The sequence below is a fragment of the Watersipora subatra genome, chromosome 4, assembly GCF_963576615.1.
Source record: "Watersipora subatra chromosome 4, tzWatSuba1.1, whole genome shotgun sequence".
In the NCBI taxonomy this organism is placed as follows: Eukaryota; Metazoa; Bryozoa; class Gymnolaemata; order Cheilostomatida; family Watersiporidae; genus Watersipora; species Watersipora subatra.
In genome coordinates, this window is record NC_088711.1 from 30,023,213 (window position 1) to 30,034,798 (window position 11,586).

At 39.7% G+C, this 11,586-nt stretch overlaps 1 protein-coding gene across 1 annotated transcript; it reads right to left on the reverse strand.

The window, feature by feature from the left end:
- Positions 1-5,330: 5,330 nt before the first annotated feature.
- On the reverse strand, positions 5,331-8,531 carry LOC137394138 (uncharacterized). Its single transcript, XM_068080858.1, has 3 exons — positions 8,505-8,531; positions 6,431-6,709; positions 5,331-5,438 (listed from the first exon to the last, which is right to left on the reverse strand). The coding sequence occupies exons 1-3, from the start codon at positions 8,529-8,531 to the stop codon at positions 5,331-5,333; spliced, it is 414 nt and encodes a 137-aa protein (XP_067936959.1).
- Positions 8,532-11,586: the final 3,055 nt, after the last annotated feature.

Here is an 11,586-nt window from a genome sequence, read left to right on the forward strand (position 1 = left end):
CAGTGAATAATTGTAAGCAGACCGAGTATCAAGGGTATTATACCAAGACTAACCCGTCTGGCCAAAAGTCCCTGGTCAGGGGGTGGGGTGAAGAAGAAGGTAAAGAGACAAGACGCGTTGCCAACTGCAAGTATTGTGGCAGAGATCATGTACATGGACAGTGCCCAGCGTATGGTACACGCTATAATAATTGTAAATCTTTCAATCATTTTGCTAAAGTGTGTAAGAGCTCTAAATCTAGTGGTATTAAATCCAGTACTAAACCTAGAATGCATGCTTGTAATGTAGTAGAGTCTGAGACTGAAAATAATGATGACAAATTTTATGTTTTTTCTGTAAACGAGAGTGAGTGGCGTAAGACCTTGTATGTGAATGACTCGTTGGTTTCTGTAAAAATCGATACAGGCGCTGAAGTGAATGTAATTCCCAAGTCGGTCCTGAAATCCATTGGTCAGAGGGAAGCCACAAAGTCCAAATCGTCATTGGTAGGATTCACAAGTCATAAGATACCAGTCATTGGTAAGACCGTTTTGAAAGTTTCGCGTGCAGATATTTCCGACTGTACAGTTACTGCTACTTTCTATATAGTAGATGATGAGTATTTGGCATCTGATATAACTCTATTGGAGTTACATACTACTCGTGAGCTGCAGATAGTTGATTCTGAGCCTGATCGGGTTTTTGAAGTTTCAGAGTCTGTAGATTCGATTCTAGAGGAGTTTGAATCAGTGTTTCAGGGCCTAGGCAAGTTCAGAGAACCAGTGAAACTGCATCTAAAGTCCACAGCAATTCCCAAGGCAGTTCCAGCAAAATCTGTACCTCATAGCAAGAAAGCCAGTCTGAAAGCTGAGTTGGACAGTCTGGTGAGTCAAGGTGTTATTGTGCCTGATGGTGAGCCTTCAGAATGGCTATGCCCGCTGGTCCTGGTTGGAAAACCAGATGGGTCTACGCGCATCTGTCTTGATCCTGCATATCTAAACACACAGTTGATCAGAGCACAGTGCCATATTCCTACTACAACAGAGATTTTTGCTGACGTGCACGGTAGCAAGTTCTTTAGCTGTCTTGATGCCAAACAGGGGTTTAACCAGATTTGTTTGGATGAGGCATCTTCTCGTTTGTTCTGTTTTGTGACACCGTTTGGCAAATACAGGTACATGAGGCTGCTGATAGGTACGTGTGATTCGCCCGAGTTGTTTCACCAGATCATGGTTGATACCCTGAAGGGTATTCCAGGAGTTTGCGTTTATATTGATGATGTTCTAGTTCATAGAGCTAGTGTGTCTGAGCACAATCAAAGGCTTAGACAGGTTCTCGATAGGCTGCAGAAGGCAAGACTAACGATGAACAGGAGGAAGAGTGTGTTCTTGCAGGAAAAGGTTGATTTTTTAGGTCACACGCTCACAGGTACAGGTGTGCAGCCGCAGAGGTCTAAAGTGGAGGCAGTTACGAACATGGTTGTGCCGACAGACAAAGAGGCTGTGCACAGGTATTTAGGTTTCATTACTTACCTAGCTAAGTTTATTCCCAATCTTTCTGAGCTGACTCACCCACTTAGGGAGGTGTGTAAGAAGGACAAAGAGTTCATATGGGAGTCGGGGTTCAGGGGGCTCAGGTGGAGGCTTTTGAGAAGATTCGGGGTATTGTTGCTAAGTTGCATGAGCTACCTTTGTATGACTCTGCGTTGCCTATATTGGTTCAGAGTGATGCCAGCTCACATGCTCTGGGTGCAGTGCTGATGCAGAATGGTAGGCCTATAGAATTTGTCGCGAAGTAACTGTCTGTAAGTCAGCAGAATTACTCAAGTGGAAAAGGAGTTCCTGGCTATAGTTTTCGCTTGTCAGCGTTTTTAATTCACCATTGTGGGTCGTGCAGAGGTAATAGTTGAGACGGATCATAAACCGCTTTTGGGTATTGTGAAGAAGGAAGTGGGGGTCCTCACTCCTCGTCTAGCAAAAATGTGTTTGCAGATGATGGCGTATCCTGGTGTTGTTCTCGAGTACAAGCCTGGCAAGGAGTTAGTGTTAGCGGACACCCTCTAGATCGTGTCCGCCGGAGCACGAGCAGAGTGATTCAGTTGTAGATACAGATCCGATGTCTTTTGTTGTTTGTGAGGTTTTTGGCTCTGAGGATACCACTGAAAAGTACAAACATTACACAGCTGCGGATGAAGAGTTGTCTGTGGTTACAAAACTTACTCAGAGTGGCTGGCCTAAGGAGAGAAAACGATGTGCCACACGTGCCCTACCGTACTGGGGCATTAGGCATTTGTTGTCGGTAGCTGAGGGTCTTCTTTTCTATGGTTCTCGTCTAGTGGTGCCAAACGCTTGTCGGTCAAAATTAATAGAAAGTTTGCATTCAGGACATCAAGGGGTGACTAAGACTCTACAAAGAGCCTGGTCATCAGTGTACTGGCCGGGCTTGCAAAAAAGACTCGAGGAGAAGTGTATGTCTTGTGAGGCTTGTGCTAGTGTAGAGCGAGCTAACACTAAAGAGCCCTTGATTTCCATGCCAATCTCCAAGTTTCCTTTTGAAATTTCCGGTAAGAGCTACCTAGCAGTTGTAGATTACTTGACGAAATGGCCTGTAGTTAAGTTGCTGGAGTTTGTGAGGTCTGAGTCGTTAATTCAGGCCTTGGGAGAAGTGTTTGCTGATTTTGAAGTGCCTTGCCATATCATATCTGATAATGGTCTACAGCTGACCAGTCGTAAGTTCCAGGAGTTTCTCAAGTCCAAAGGCATTAAGCACACTACTAGTTCTCCGCTACATCTGTCCGGCAATGGACAGATGGAATGGTGCATAGGCACAGTTAAGACTATGATGAAGAAAGTGGTGAAGTCCGGGGGTCAGTGCTGGGAAGGTTGGTTAGCGATCAGAAATACACCAGTGGATGAGGGTTTGCCTTCTCCCGCGCAGTTACTCCAAGGTAGAACGCTGCGAGATAAAGTACCAGTGTCGTCTCAGCTCTATGTGGTTCAGGGATATGATTTACAGGTTGTTAGGCAGAAGTTGGAGCAGAGGCAGTCTAAGCAAAAGCACTACCATGATAACCACAGTCGCGGTGACAAGACAGGGTTTCTGGTTGGAGTTGGGGTGCATTTCCGCACGGCTCGTGGTTTGTGGATACCAGGTCAGGTCACTGCTGTTTTGGGTGATAGGTCGTACATGGTTGAGTCAGGAGGTCTTGAGTACAGACGTAATCGAATTGATATAAGGAGAAAATTAGTTGCTCTTGCAGAAGCTGAACCAGCTCCTGCTGAGGCTCAACCACCTGCGGCTGAGGTCCAACATGCTTCTATTGAGGCTCAAGCTGTGCTTGAACCCGAAGCAGTTCTCGATGCTACTGATCAGGAACTCGCTGAGTTACCTGCCTCCCCTCCCACATTGAGACCACATACAAACACATCTAGAGCAGGTCGCCAAACTAGTAGGCCTAAATGGCTCAAGGACTTTGTTCTATACTAGTTCTTTGTTCATCCTGTAGTACCCACTCATTACTCGTAGTTGTGTTCAGTTTACGTAGTTTTAACCCAAAAAGGGGATGTTATATACTTGTGCTACATATCGAAGTTGTCTCCTTTTCTATACATAATAATATTCTGCAGATAACCTTTACCCTTATGTGAGCAGAGTTGATCTGCGTATTTTTACCTTTGCTCACTGCGTGCAAGTTGCATGGACGTATCTGCTAATTAATACCAGCTAAACTGTGACAGCTAGCATCAATGATATACAGCCCCCAATATGGGGGGCTGTATATCATTGCTAGCATTAAGGAGATAAGAGTAATAATACTATTTTTATTACTGCTGTTGCTAACTAACTACTACAGTTTCATTTTAATTTTTAGATTTCCAAACAAAGTAACTGAGAACTCTCGTTATTTACAATGGTATCGCAACTGCAGAAGAGTGAATAAGCCTGATCCTTGGGCACTTATCTGCAACGAACATTTCAATGATCCATGTTTGGACAGAACAGGTTAAAATGTTTGACTGAAGCCATTTGAAGGTAATATTTTTCAATGTTGAATGGTGCTTTTCAATGATTGAATTCAAAACAATATTGTCGAGCACAGCTGCAAGGTTGTTCAACTTAAAGTAGATACATCTAAAAAATTTCAGAAACCTCAAACAGCGCACAAAACAGTGACAGCTGCCACAGCAAGTGCTTATGAATATGTCTGCAGCTTAGCAGAAGATGTAGATGTGATTTTCTCTAGTAATGCATCTTTAGTCAGCAAGGTTAACAATAGAATGCCTCATGATGCATTTAGCTTTCTTCTATCTTCTATATATATACATGTATATATATATTTCTCAAAGTATGTGTGTGGATATGTGTGTTATTCTGGCTATAGCGCACGCTGATTATTTTACCAATGCGGCTACGCGTTACGATGCCCCTGTTAAGAATTTTTTTCGTAAGGTACAATTACTGTATCTGGCGTCAACGCCAATTATTTTCAGGCGGACAATTACATGTATATAAATACTAGGTGAATGCTACCCGATGTTGCCCGGGTATTAAAAATCAGCTTACCATACGTTTCGGACTATAAACCGCACCCCTATATAAGCCGCATCTGCTTTATTTTCCAAAAAACGATAATAAAACAATAAATAGGCCGCACCTTTTGTATAGGCCACAAAACTCAGGACGGTGCTTTTTAATGCGGCAACAACTTTGCTGTTTAAAACAGTGTCTAACGGCACTGTTTTGTATTGACTAACGCTTTCAACCTAGTGCCTAACTGAATAGTACCGTTAGGCATTGTTTCGTTTTTTTTCACCGCTAGGGGTGCACTAACCGGAGATTCTGGTTAATGCGCCCTAGCGGTAAAAAAAAACTACAGATTAGCCGCACCCTTATAGTATAAGCCGCATGGATCAAATCATCAGAAAAGTACGGTATAAACATTGAGAGGTGTTGATAGTTGCGTACGACTTGCTATTAGTCTGGCACATAGCCAATGGAAAGTTTGAGTAAGCTTACTAATAAGAGCTACTAAGCTATGACTTTACGTCATGACCTAAAGCGCTAGCCTATTTGCTTCCATATAGCGACATATATTGCTTAGTGAATCGATCAAGCCCTGTGGGTTAGTAAGGTAGTGGACTGGTGAATGGGAGGTACTGAGGTCAAATCTTCCACTTGACAAACCTTTATTCCAAGATTTTAATAGTTATAGCTGAACACGCATTGACACATAAACTTTGTGAAATATATAGATTAGTGTTTGTCTGGTTGTCCAGTTATAGTGGTAAATAAATCTAGTAATATATTTCTCAAAGTCCGTCGTGTGTTCGTCGGAAATCCGGCTATAGATCTTAAAATCTTGAATTAAATATTCCGTATCGAAGAGGATTCGATCTCGGATCAAACCGTTCACAAGTCTTACGCCTAGCCCACAGGACTATGGAAGTCGAATTGCCAGCCTGCCAATATAAGGCATTATATCCGAGCAATACCTAACTGTTTTACGCGTGATGCGGATCATAGCATAACGTCACGAGAAGCTGTTCGCTCACATTATTAAACTGGCTAATAGCAAAACTCACTACTTCTCATTGTTTATAAGACAAAAAACTTTTCTAATAATTTGTAGTTTGAAAGTTAGAACGGCAAATGTTGTAATATGTTATATACAAATCAAATTTCTGTTCAAATACTCTTCTATTACACGGGCAACGCCGGGTGGCTCAACTAGTCTATATATTAATATCAGTGTTTCTCTGTATTTTGTCTGTTTTTCCAGTTATAGTGGTAGTTTTAGGAATGAAAATCTACTTTTCACTTGATTTGAACTTAATATGTACTTTTAGATTTGCAGACAGGCATTTATCCAATACACTACGCTGTAAAACTGGCTGTACTATGAAATAAACTGTGCACATACTTATTAAATTTGCCAGTATTTCATGCATCATGCTTAGCACCAGCTAGTGTTATGAGTGAAGCCATACCAGAAGGAACATACATGCCTACATGTGAAGAAGAAGAATGCCTAAACTCACATGGCCAACAAGACTATTGTGATTGGTATAGAGGCCTATAGAGATGTAGCAAGCACTGCCGCCTGCACAGTATGAATTACACACAAGTTAATAGAAATATATAAACACCTTCATTTAAAAGTTAGAATGGTAAATGTTGTATATGTTGATTGAAAATGAATCTTCTATGCAAACTTTTTATTACCCGTGCATTCTCGGGCATTCAGTATGTTGCAAGTATAACTGAAATGAATAAAATATTACCTGGATTTTACAAACAGGGAAATCTTGTGAAAGGCCTTGCCATCTATTGCGGTTCTTTCAGCGAAAGATTATAGGAATGGCAACGACCTGAACTAACTGCAAGATTTATCGGCGTTGATAAATCAGCTCAGTGACTAAATTGGTCAGTAGGTTTTGTATGATAAAAATACCAAGCCATCAAGTGATATTTTGTGCAGGTACCCTCTTTCCTTGAACCCTCTTTCCTTGAACCCTCTTTTCTTGAACCCTCTTTTCTTGAACCCTCTTTCCTTGAACCCTCTTTCCTTGAACCCTCTTTCCTTGAACCCTCTTTCCTTGAACCCTCTTTCCTTGAACCCTCTTTCCTTGAACCCTCTTTCCTTGAACCCTCTTTCCTTGAACCCTCTTTTCTTGAACCCTCTTTCCTTGAACCCTCTTTCCTTGAACCCTCTTTCCTTGAACCCTCTTTCCTTGAATCAGCACAATTTAAAAAAATAATGTTCCCAAGTACGATTTTGCAAAATAAGTAATAGAAAAGGTTAGCCATAATTATGACACGGAGTTCCCACTATTATTAACACGGAGTTCCCACTATTGTTATCGCGGAGTTCCCACTATTGTTATCACGGAGTTCCCACTATTGTTAACACGGAGTTCCCACTATTGTTAACACGGAGTTCCCACTATTATTAACACGGAGTTCCCACTATTGTTATCGCGGAACAGAGCTTTTAGTATGGAAATTGGTGCCGTGAGAAGAGCCGCTATAGGGTGGGGGAGTGAATGAAGTGACTATCAGTTGGCACTCGTATTTATAGGCTGCCAGCGTGCGTAATAGAATTGGAGATGCGTTCTCTGGATTTATCATGGTTTATTCCAATAGTTATTTACAATGCGCTCGCTTAACACCTGTCCGTTTTAGTACATGTATATGTGTGTGGTCCATAATAGCACACTTTTATGTTAACCATTTATTACCATACTGTTATAGCAGCGCATGTTACCATATAAATACTCAGCCTAATAATTGTGCAGCCAATCAACCGTGGATTCTTGCCTTGGTTTGCTATAATTATAACCTTTCAGGTTTGCCACACCTGGGTGTGTTACTGCTTTGCACTGTAAGTTATAGTGCCAATAAACATACTGCATTTATTAACTATAGCTCTGCTTGATTGCACAAGCCAAAGTAGCGTATAAAATTCTTGTCACCGTTTCTGACTTTACCATTGCGATATCAGCCATCATATCATAGCTGCATTCACTCTTAGTGCTATTGGCCGAACAGCAAGAATTCCTAAATTGCGTATTTGATAATAGAGATTTGAGTATAGAGTGATATTTCTTGTCACTGTTTCTGATTTTAGCATGGTGATAGGAGTCACCCAAGGGTTTCACTCTCTCCTATTCATCCCCAAGGGTTGGTCTGAGATGTTATAAAATGCACCCTTTCCACTGACTTACACATTAATAAAAACTCACCCTTATCACTTCATCACAATAGACCAATTGCCCCCTTTTTTGGCTCAATCACTGCTCCTACTTAAAAATGGGCATTTACCCTTTTAACAGTACTTAGGACAAGGATTTTACCCCCTTAGCACTACTTAGATGTCATTTTACTACTGCCTGCAATGGATAGCAATATACATGTGAAAGTGTTGGCATGAGATCCAAGTTCAGCCGCACATCCAATTCATTAACGATGATGAGTAAGTTCACTGAAGAGGAAGTGGAACTGACCAGCAGCATTATGTTGCAAATTTTTAAATTATATCTCTGAAATGAAAACTACTATCATAGGGCAGTTTTATCATACATTGGCTACTGCTTGTTAGACAGCGAACTGCAATACAAATACAAAAACTTTTGAGCAACATATATAATGAGATGTCAAGCTATAGTATGAACAATATGATCCTAGAGACAACTTATATACCAAAAGAAATAGAAGAGCATATATACTTTGAACGATAGGAGCGAGATCATATACACTATGAGCAATAGGAGTGAGATTCAAGAAACACCATAGACATGTTTTAAATGCAGTATTTAAGAAGCACTAAGTTATCTACACAACTTACAAGTGGATAGAGTTACGAGTTGTACATGCCTTTAGTATTAAGCGGTAATATTATGAATATGTTGGGGAATATTTTATCAAATTTTATTTCTTAAAGCTTCATGTTTTGTTTAATACAACCATCATATATAATGTGATGATGTATTTCTTTCACTGCCTTTCACTTTCATGTACAAACTTACATTAGCTATCGGCCTACTGCCAGCCATTTTACCGAAAATTGCACAGTTTGCTTCATGATATGTATACAATTTTTTTCCAGCTTCAACCTCTATCTAGAACATTTTTGTTATACCCTATATTTTATTTCACCAACATGTTAACACATAGCGCTATCCAAAATTTTCAATGTATCTACACTTTATGCATTGCTAAACCTATGTGAAGCTACGATTGCTACAAAACTGAAATGATCCTCTACAATTGCTTACTGTTACAAAACTATTACTTTAAAGATGTGGTCGTGTCAAATATGAGTTGATTTTAAAAAAAGTATTTTTTTGTCTATCAGTTGTTTGTTGTGTTAGGTGATCTCATTGTCAAGATATTTGAAGATTAAAATCGGAAAAAATTGATCACTGTGAATACGCTCAGGCCAAAAAAACATGCCCAGACTTGCCCAAGATGATGTAATGCGTGATAAAACCTGTCTCGTATTCACATCAGCTAATGCGATAAAAGTCTAGTCCTACGCAGCTCTATTGGCATATAGGTCGTTCCACAGGACTAGCCCACAGGAGTGTGATTAAACAAATCAAATATTTCACGTTTAAACTATCACTAAACTAAACTAAGTAAAAACAGTATCATAATGGATCAGTGTTTACTTGGATAGCACCAATCCAAACATCAATTGACACAAAGTACGACTTCCAGCGACCAACACTTATTGATATAAAAAGCATTATTATGTGGTGTCCTCGACAGTTTTTGTTACAAAAAGTGTGACATGAAAACATCAGCGTCTGAAAGGAAAGATAAATGTACCTAGGAAAGATGTACGTAGGATGTACGTAGGAAAGATAAGGTATTTAAAAAAAGCATTATTTTTTTGCAAATTCGTTTTCTTGTCATCTGCGAAGTTGAATTCACTCTGCCGAATAAGCTTATCGACCAGGGACACAGCGTCACCTGGTGTCCCTGTTACATCAGCAACCTGTATTAAGGATAACTAACCTAAATAACTGGGATCTCACTCTCTATTAAGAGTTAACTTTATTGTGACTAGCAATAGAGTAAACCGTTCACATGCGTACACCACGCGTTTATGTTTCTATTTACCTGACAACTACGAGTCGACCATGCTAAGCTATAAATTTCTTGCTGCGTTCAGAGGTTTTCATGAACACTCATCGATTTAGAGGCCTTTGACGAGCCTACAACTTGTGGTAAGTGATCAGTTTTTTCAAAACCATTTACTAAATTAATAATTGAATTTTACTTTGGTAAAATGCAATATTTATTTTATCCATACTTATCGCTTAGTTATTTGTTTTAGTGTGAGAGAAAGCCCAATAATCTGCATGGCCTATTTGCACTGAAGCTAATAAACGCAGACTGCACAATGGTTGGTCATCTACCCCGCGAAATAAGTGAAGTAAGAAGCTTTTTCATCATACACAGAGGCACAATGACTACAAGGGTGGTGGATTTCATTCCTAGAAGATCACCAATCATTCAGGGAGGTCTTGAAGTTGAGGTAGAAGTGACCGCAGCTGCTAACGAGGAGAATATATCTGTTTTAAAAAGAAACAAGAGCGCCTTTTTGATCACAAATTTTAAGCCAACTGGCAAAATGTTGCAATAATGTTGCTGATGACAACTGCCTTACCAATCATGTAGTAGTGAGTGAATCGCCTTCAACATCTACCCAAGACAGTGACAGCGATATAGAGCGCTATTACCAAAATAACTAGTCAGAGCGCACCATTACACGCTAGTATTTACTTATCAAGAGTACCTAGGTACCAAGAGGTCTAGGTTGACTGGTTGCTTCTCTGCATATTACTCAATACTATTAATAATATTACTCATATTACTCAATATTACTACTTGTCTCTAGTTTTCATAATCGGAATAGGTTCTGTCTCATTCTCAATATTAACAAGCGTAAATGAAGTACAAAAACAATAGTTGAAGTATTGAATGAAAGCGATCAGTTTTTAAACAAGAGCACAACGCAGTTAACTATGGAAAAACGTATCTGCACTGCAAATCAAACACATACCATAATGTCCAGATCATTATCATCATCAACTTTGGTATTATAGGCTGATTTCAATGTAAAAATCTGTATGAGAGATTTTTGCGATGACGAAGCCATGCCGAATAACTTGTGAAAACCTTGAATAATTTTGTAAAGTAGTTTGATGCATTGGCAATGGGGTTAACTTGAAGCCCCAGCGAAGATTTTAAAAAAGTTTAGAACTCAGCTACGTTTAGTACTTCTGCCTAAGAGCTAGTTCTTAATTTGAGGCAGTAGTTATTCTCCCTTGTGTTTAAAAATAGAACTAAATATTCGCGGAATTTAATAATTCGCGGAATTGACTGTTCGCAAAATCACAAATTATTAATGTCATCGAATATTTTTATCTTGTAGGGTATCTGTGTAATCACGGGAATCTGAATTGGCTAAAATTTCATCAACATAAGTAATTCTCTGTTTTCTAATTCGGGAGGTACTTACAAAAGACATAATAACACTAAATAGTTCAAACCTCGGAAAAAAAATTTGTTTGCATTTACGTTGGAAACTCCCAAACAAAACTTTTATTAAATTGCTTCGTAATTTTAGGCCAATTTTATAACGACATCTTCGGACAAAACTGGTAATATCATAAAAGTCCTAAAGATCGTTGGTTATGTTGTCACTGAATAATAAAGTTAAGTTACTACGCAATTGCTGAGGAAAGTCGCAAAAATGTGTCTATGGCAGCCGACCATAGATTAAGCATAAATGCGCCTACAGCAGTGAAAGGGTTAACAATGCTCAGGGCAATATGGCTCCCCCAAAATTGACTTAAACAGTCCCTAAGCACTACACAACACTGTGTAGTGCTGGACTCACTATATACACTGTAGTGCTGGACTCATGAATACCGTTCTTCACTGTGTGAAACTCAAAGAGACAGATTTGACCCCTATCCACTACACCAAGCTAAACACACCATTTTTCATGAAAACACTCTGTGTCTGGCCACCAAAAACACCCCTAAAACGTGTTTTTTTTCGTCGAGCTCTTAGGGGTGAGTAGAAGAGAGTGAA

Bases quoted from the DNA above. Each gene is read 5' to 3' on its own strand.
- LOC137394138 (XM_068080858.1), bottom strand. From the start codon at position 8,531: ATGGCTGGCAGTAGGCCGATAGCTAAT. The intron at 6,710-8,504 runs GTAAGTTTGTAC...TGCTGATTCAAG, and splicing joins GCAGTAGGCCGATAGCTAAT to GAAAGAGGGTTCAAGGAAAG. The intron at 5,439-6,430 runs GTATTTTTATCA...TTATATTGGCAG, and splicing joins AAATATCACTTGATGGCTTG to GCTGGCAATTCGACTTCCAT.